We start from the raw sequence: 8,144 nt of genomic DNA on the forward strand, positions 1-8,144 counted from the left end.
GATTGATCTCCCTTTCTTGGAGGCCTCGAATCCGGTCCTGCAACAGAGGAACGTCCTTGGACGGCCCCCAGTCACGCCCCTTGTTGACCCATGATGTCAGCTGCTATGGAGGGCCCGAGCGGAAGGCGGGCGGCAGCCTCTGCCTGCTACCCCTGGGAGCGGTGATATAGAACCACTTCTGTTGCCACAAGCCAAGCTCCTCCTAAAAAGAGCCCTCGGGCCATGGAGCATCGGCCCACTTATTTATAACCGCCCCGCCGCACTCTGCCTGACGCCCCTCAATCATCTTCGGCTCCACGTTGAAGGTTTTGAGCCACAAGCCGAAGTGAGGGGTAGTGCGGAGGAAGGCTTCGCAGACGACAATGAATGATGAGATGTGGAGGATAGACTCCGGAGCCAAGTCATGGAATTCCAGCCCATAGTAAAACATGAGCTCCCTCACGAAGGGATCTGTCGGGAAGCCTAAACCCCGACGGAGGTGAGAGACGAACACGACGCTCTCGCCATGCTCGGGAGTAGGAATAACTTGCCCTCGGGCAGGCAGCCTATGCAAAATCTCGTAGGTTAAGTACCTGGCGTCTCTTAGCTTTAGCACGTCCTCTTCCGTGATGGAGGAGGGCATCCGCCGGCCTCGTAGGTCGGGGCCGGACATTGTCGAAGATCGAAGGTACCCAAATATGGAGCCCTGGGTGTTGGAACTCGGGGCGAGGGGCGGATTCGATAGAGGATTAAAGGAAAAGAATGGGCCTTGGTCTCATTATAAAGAGGGAGAATACCAAGAGCCATCCCCGTGACCGTTTGGAACCCGCCTTCGATGGAGGGGGCGTGGCAACGGGCGCGGTTGGGTTACCCACGTCCGTATTGATGGGAATCCCGGAATAAGGGGAACACGATCTCTGCTTCGACAAGACATGCCAAGGAAACCGCCTCGCTAAACGCACGGAGGTGGAACAATAAAAACAATTTGAGTAAAGGCTTGGTAATGGTGTGACGTCACGCCACAAAATACGTCAACAGATTGAACTTGTGTAATTTTATTCTCTCTGCGGTGGTACGTGGAATTTATTTTTGCAGAGCCGGACGCTATCCTGGTGTTCACAATCTTCTATAAATTATTCGGAGGAAGAACCCGCCTTGCAATGCCGAAGACAACATGCGCGCCGGACTCGTCGTCATTGAAGCCTGGTTCAGGGGCTACTGAGGGAGTTCTGGACTAGGGGGTGTCCGGATAGCCGAACTATCATCATCGGCCAGACTCCAAGACTATGAAGATACAAGATTGAAGACTTCGTCCCGTGTCCGGATGGGACTTTCCTTGGCGTGGAAGGCAAGCTTGGCAATACAGATATGTAGATCTCCTACCATTGTAACCGACTCTGTGTAACCCTAGCCCTCTCCGGTGTCTATATAAACCGGATGGCTTTAGTCCATAGGACGAACAACAATCATACCATAGGCTAGCTTCTAGGGTTTAGCCTCCTTGATCTCGTGGTAGATCCACTCTTGTAACACACATCATCAATATTAATCAAGCAGGACGTAGGGTTTTACCTCCATCAAGAGGGCCCGAACCTGGGTAAAACATCGTGTCCCTTGTCTCCTATTACCATCCGCTTAGACGCACAGTTCGGGACCCCCTACCCGAGATCCGCCGGTTTTGACACCGACAGTGGGGGGCAGCATTCAGGTTGGCCCTTAGAGGAAAAGATGTGGAAGAAGATTTGGAACATCAAGGTTCCGAACAAAATGAAAATCTTGCTATGGAGATTTGCTCACAATTGTCTGCCATCGGGCGAACAGCTGCAGCGTCGCCATGTTCCAACAAGGACAGATTGTGTATTCTGTGGCCGGGCTGAGGGTGTTGAGCATGCGTTGCTCTTTTGTGTCCATGCAAGATTGGTCTGGGAGGAAATCAAGGAGGTATTTGGTCTTCATTTGTGTCACTCCTCTTTCATGTCTTCAAAACAGTGGATTTTCGAGCTTCTTGGTCGGTGTTTGGACGGGGATATCTCTGTCATCACTGTCACACTTTGGCACATCTGGGAAGCCCGTAATGGTGCTCGCAACGAACCGGATCCTCCTCATCCAAAGCGCACTGTTGCAAGGGCGAGAGCTTATGTGGATATGATTTTCCAACACCTCTTCAAGCCTGCTGCTGCCTCTAGGCGTGATTCCTCGGGGTCTGCCTTCTGTTGGTCTCCGCCGCCACTTGGTACGTTCTTGGTATCGTCCGATGCTGCGGTTTCCTCCGAAAGTGCTTCTTCCGCGGTGGGGGTGGTGGTACAGAATCATTTTGGCCAGTGTGTGGCGGCTGCTTCCGAACCCTTGCCCGGTGTCTCGTCCACAGAGTTGGCTAAGGCCTTGGCGCTCCGACGGGCGGTGTTGCTGGCGGGTGAGGAGAATTATGATCGGGTGATCTTTCAGTCTGATTGCCTCTCGGTGATTCAGAGGATTCAATTTTCAGTCCAGGACCGTTCCATGATGGGTGCGGTCGTCGCTGATATCAAGATGGCCGCTCGATCTTTGTCTTCGGTCTCGTTTTCGCATGTTCGTTGGCATTGTAATATTTTAGCTCATGTGCTTGCTAAGTCTAGTCTGAACTCTGTGAGTCCTTGTGTTTTTCATTCTGCTCTGGATTGCATCCGGGAGACTCTGTGTAATTTGTTTGCTGATTAATAAAGGCCAACGTTCTCTCTAAAAAAAAAGGCCAGGCCACGTTTAATAAGCGCTTTATATTACAAAAAAAATACAGCGAACCAATATTCAAATAGAAATCTCCATTTCCGGCAAGGTGCGCTAGGGACAAAAATGCCGCGAGCCCCAAATCCCCGACGCCGATGCCATAGCCCCTGATCTATGTCGCCGCCGCCGCCCCGGCGACCGCCCCGCCGCGTCACCCGTGTCGTCCGCCGCCCGTCCCCCCTTGCCCCCACCGGAGATGGGCTACCCGAGGCGCCGCGCCCACCCGCGCCGCGGCGCCCTGCTGCCGGCGGTGGCGGCGCTCCTCCTGCTCTTCCTCGCCGTCTCGCTCCTCTCCATCGCCATCTCCACGCCGCCTCTCGCGGACCGCCACCCCGGCATCTCCCGCCGATCCCTCCGCCACCCTCCGGTACGGACGCCAGCTCCGGCTCTTCCCCCCAATCCCTCGCCCCTTCGCGCAGTTCGATTCGATGTCTTGTTTCGCTCTCTGTGCGCGAGTGCACATCCGAACAGCTCGGCCGCCGAAAACGCAGGGGTAAGAGGGCGGGCGGGGACGTCTCCGGCAATGCGAGGATTTACTCGTGATTCATGTATCGGATGGATTGTTTGATAAATATGGAATATGGATTGATGATTGTAACCTGGTCTAGTCCTACCATAGCTGGTTTGATCCGTGGAGGGTTTAATCTGAATGCACCGGCTCCTTCGGTCACTCTTCTTCGAATTCTCTTGTGTTAATATGTTTTAAACTGGATATAACTGATTGATTGATTGATGAAAGCAGCAGGCCGTGTTTAACTTCAGTATATAACTGATTTATTAATTGGTTGCTGTCGTGTTACCCAAATGTAGACAAGTCGATGGACTGCGAGAGATCTGTGGGGTTCGGAGCTCGCTAGCAACTTCTATGGATGCAGTCACTCTAGCGGAAAATTTCTCGGTGAGCCCTTGTGTACATGGTGTGGATGATGAATATCTCTCTCTGTGTGTATCAGGTCTCCTTCCAGAACTTTCCAATTACGAGTACGAGAATTGAAAGACATGATCTAATCTCAAATTAGTCTAGCTGCCATGATCTTCCTGGTTGACTGAAGCAACTTACATTCAGGGAAAGTGTGCTTGTAGAGTACTACATTTTGGGAATACTTTTGAGGTGTCATCTTTGTATTACGACAACTTTACTAATTCCCTCCTAAAGCCTTTTTAAAATCCTGCAGATTCCAGTGTTGCCACGCAACCAGATCGATATTTGCTTATTGTTACAAGTGGAGGTCTGAATCAGCAGAGAACAGGGGTGAGGTGCACCTGTCCCGACCTCCCTCCCTTGTATGAATATGCTCTCATGCGTGTGAATGGATATGATTAAAAGCACTAACCTCATCTTCACTGATTGTCTAAGATATTTCATCAGGGTCTCCTTCAAATATTTGCAGTATCTAAATTTGTTTATGTGCCCTTCTGAGTGTTGTTTGTCCAAGAAAATATCAAAATACCATTCTTCTGATACAATGCCGAATACATTTGAGAAGTTTCTGTTGGGCTAGAACTACACTTTTTTTTGGACCGGACTAGACCTACACATTAGAAGCATGTGGTATTTATTTGGCAGTTTTTTTTTTGAAACAATGTGCTCTCCTGTCCATTTCCATTAAAGAAATCACCAACTTAGTTCATTCATTCAACAAAAAAAAAAAAAACAGAAGAGCAGATCTATTTGCCAGTATGCTATGTGGCACCAGCTTCCTTTGTTTCTTGAGCCTTATTTCTTTTCCTTATGGCTATAGAGTTGATAGTTTCCATCCTCATTCATGAGTTACACAGAATAACAATTTACTGCAGCACTCATGCTTTGTACATTACTTGCAACTCTAAAGTGTGCGTGTTTTTTTCTGTCTTGTACCTTTGGACTATGTATATCAGTCAAGTCATGCCATTTGCTTATTTTCAGATAGTTGATTCTGTAGTTGCTGCACGCATTTTAAACGCTACACTTGTTGTTCCCAAATTGGACCAAACATCTTTCTGGAAAGATTCAAGGTATGCAATTAGTGAATGCTCCCAAATTTGAACTCATGGTCTTCTATGACTGTTCAATTGTTTAAGGTGAACCATTTGCACTTGTTCTATAATTAATGCAATATCTGCTGCAGCAATTTTTCCGAAATCTTTGATATCGACTGGTTCATTTCATTTCTTGCGAAGGATGTCAAAATTATCAAAGAACCTCCACAAAAAGGAGGTAAAGCTGTGCGACCTTATAAAATGCGTATACCCCGAAAGTGTACTCCACAATGTTACTTGAAGCGTGTCTTGCCTGCACTTCTGAAGAAACATGTAAGTTGTTGGCCTTTTGGCTTACTAGGAACCCTCATTTTAGAAAGAAGTAGGAGCCCTCATCACTCTGCTTTATATGTTGTATACGAAATTCTCCTGATGTTCTTGTCATCCGCAACATGTCAGCATATTAAACCCCGTTAAAAGACGTCCCACTTATTTGCTAGTGCCTTTCTGGCCTGGCGGGGAGTATTGGCTTGTGCAACTATCGGAATATCCGGCACCAATATTATGATGGAGCACCGCTTCAGGGTTCGGGGTGAAAACTCTAGTCTCAGCAGCAACGAACTTGCTTCGTTGCCTTGTTGAAGGCGGTGTCTCCTTGCTGTTGCGCTGGCCTTCATTGGCTGTTCTTAGCTATCAGGATGAAAATCCTTGTCCATGCCATTCCGGCCAGACATGTCGATGAGGACATGAGGGCGTTTATTCCTTCTTGGAGGCGTTGCTGTGGAAGAAGTTGACTTTGATCATAGGTGTTAATTTCATGCCTTGTAATGGTTCGGCCGTGGTTGCCTATGTTGTGCACTCTGCTTGTTGATTTTTTTGCATCGTTGCCTTGCGTTGACTATAATAACAAATGGCCGTGTGCATCATAATGATGCAGAGGTTGGGGGTTTCAACCTCCTTTTCAAAAAAAAGTTAAGCATTTATGGACATTCGTTAGATTAACTGGCCAGTTACTACCTGATACTCTGACAGTTGATTTTCTTTCTAGTAACTTAGACAACCTTTACCGAATTTACCTATGTAGGGGTGTTTTCCATTTATGGTGCCATTCTATTCATTCTGTAACTTCTTGGTACATTGTGTTGCTTTCTGTGCCTGTCTGTAGTTTGATTCTCTTTTAAGCTCATTTTGTGGATCCGGTTAATTTTGATAGATTTCAGTAAATGGAAAATCCGCACTAACATAGCTTATTTACTATGTATCTCGTGTTGCAGGCTCTTCGACTGACTAAATATGACTATAGGCTCTCGAATAAGTTGGACACTGACCTACAAAAACTGCGCTGCAGAGTAAATTACCATGCTTTGAGATTTACTGATCCAATACAAGAGTTGGGTGAAAAGCTAATACAGCGAATGCGAGAGAAGAGCAAATATTTTATTGCTCTTCATCTGAGGTACAGCTAGTTGAAGCTGACCTTGATCTACACATTGTCCTTTGGTCATAATTCTATCTATCTAAGTTCACTCCTTTATGACAGATTTGAAAGTGATATGCTTGCCTTTTCTGGGTGTTACTATGGTGGTGGAGAAAAGGAGAGAAGAGATCTAGGTGCCATTCGCAAGCGATGGAAAACCTTGCATGTATGAACAGTTTAATGTCTCAGTTAGATAGTGAGCTAAAGCTACCTATTGCTAACCTGTTGTGTTCTTAAATTTCAGACAAGTAACCCAGAGAAAGGAAGAAGGCAAGGTAGGTGCCCACTAACTCCGGAGGAGGTAGGGCTGCTGTTGAGGGCATTGGGCTATGGAAGCGATGTCCATATCTATGCTGCTTCTGGTGAGATATATGGAGGGGAAGAAACTTTGGCACCCCTCAAAGCGCTCTTCCCAAATTACCATACAAAAGAATCATTGTCAAGCAAAGATGAGTTGACTCCATTCTTGAGACACTCATCCCGCATGGCTGCAATTGATTTCATTGTCTGTGATGGAAGTGATGCTTTTGTGACTAACAATAATGGCAACATGGCCAAAATACTTGCTGGGCGGAGGTGATGCTTCTGTTCTTTCTGTTGTATATCTCTGTTGGCCATTTGTATTTCTTGTTCATCTTAGTACATTTACGAATTCTGACTGTGTGATGCTGCTCCTCGCAGGAGATATTTTGGCCACAGGAGAACAATCCGGCCCAATGCCAAACAGCTCTACCACTTATTTACAAACAGGGGAAATATGTCATGGGACAAATTCTCGTCGCAGGTGCGAAAAGTCCAGAAAGGATTTATGGGAGATCCCATGGAAGTCATGCCAGGAAGAGGCGAATTCCATGCCAATCCTGCTGCGTGTATATGCGAAAAGACGGATGAAAATAAATCGAGCCCTGGTAGTAATCAGGAAATTGTTAACCGCACGAGAATAAGGAAGGCCATCGGTGAACCAGCATATCCTGTCTACACCGATGAAGAGGCGGATGGATCTGACACTGAAGACGATCCCAAAGGGACAGGAGAAGAGATGATTACTGAAGACGGTCCTGCCGCTGGAGAAGAGATGGTCATTGAAGACGACCCCACTGCGACAGAAGAGGTAATTGTTACCGAAGCTGAGGCCGACGATGATTCCTCGGTCAGACAGGAGGGTTCCGAGCTGGAGGAGATCCTTTCGGATTAGCCGAGTTGCTATACAGCTTGGAGGAATTAGTTGAGTTATTTGCATACAATACAAGTGTTGTATGTGGTAGAAACTGATGCACATTGACCCCTCCAGAGTCCAGAGTAGAGCTGGTCCGCTGCCTCTGGTGTACATATAGATCTTGTGGTGGACTGAAGCTGTACATCCTCTCCCCTTCCCTCCTGGCCCAACAAGGGCGGCCTCAATTTGGCCTCTCTGGTAGTAGTTCTCTTTAGAGTTCGTAACATTTGCACCGTTGTCTGTAGCTCGTCGGAATGTGTTCGTTCTGCATTACAAATCTCTGTCCTCTTCTCCTGGCCAAAGCTTTCGTACATGTGACATCTTCAATCTCTTGTGTTGTTCCTCTAGAGAGAAGAATCTCATGTGTTGTTACAGTACATATTATGAACTGATACAGTGCCGAATTGTTCTTAACTTATGGTACAGTTCAAGCTTTACTGGTCTTTGCACTATGCTTTCTCATGTTTTGCTAAGGGGTGCATGTTCACTCTGTAAGATTTGAGTAAACATTCATTCGTGCATTTGTACTACTGTAGCGTTTCAATCGCATTGTTTTCTACTGCATCGAGTGTTTCTACTGCACCGGGCACACAAGCCCTTGCCTTTTTAATGTGTATTTTTCAATAGCATATAGAACCACAAACCAGTATTGAATTATTATTTTCTTCAATAAAAATAGAATGCGAGTGCTGAAACATTTCTACAGAAGCGGAAGTTTGGATATATGCTGCAATATATACTGTGAGATGT

General features: G+C 46.9%; 1 protein-coding gene across 1 annotated transcript; it reads left to right on the top strand.

Moving 5' to 3' along the window:
* The first annotated feature begins 2,870 nt into the window (after nucleotides 1–2,870).
* LOC119311472 (O-fucosyltransferase 6-like) lies at nucleotides 2,871–7,831 on the top strand. Its single transcript, XM_037587100.1, has 9 exons — nucleotides 2,871–3,109; nucleotides 3,553–3,640; nucleotides 3,918–3,994; nucleotides 4,649–4,737; nucleotides 4,851–5,034; nucleotides 5,976–6,157; nucleotides 6,242–6,344; nucleotides 6,423–6,754; nucleotides 6,860–7,831. Exons 1-9 carry the CDS (start codon nucleotides 2,939–2,941, stop codon nucleotides 7,371–7,373), a joined length of 1,740 nt encoding a protein of 579 aa, XP_037442997.1. The 5' UTR covers nucleotides 2,871–2,938; the 3' UTR covers nucleotides 7,374–7,831.
* The last annotated feature ends 313 nt before the right edge of the window (nucleotides 7,832–8,144 follow it).

The sequence above is a fragment of the Triticum dicoccoides genome, chromosome 5B (assembly GCF_002162155.2).
Source record: "Triticum dicoccoides isolate Atlit2015 ecotype Zavitan chromosome 5B, WEW_v2.0, whole genome shotgun sequence".
Classification (NCBI taxonomy): domain Eukaryota; kingdom Viridiplantae; phylum Streptophyta; class Magnoliopsida; order Poales; family Poaceae; genus Triticum; species Triticum dicoccoides.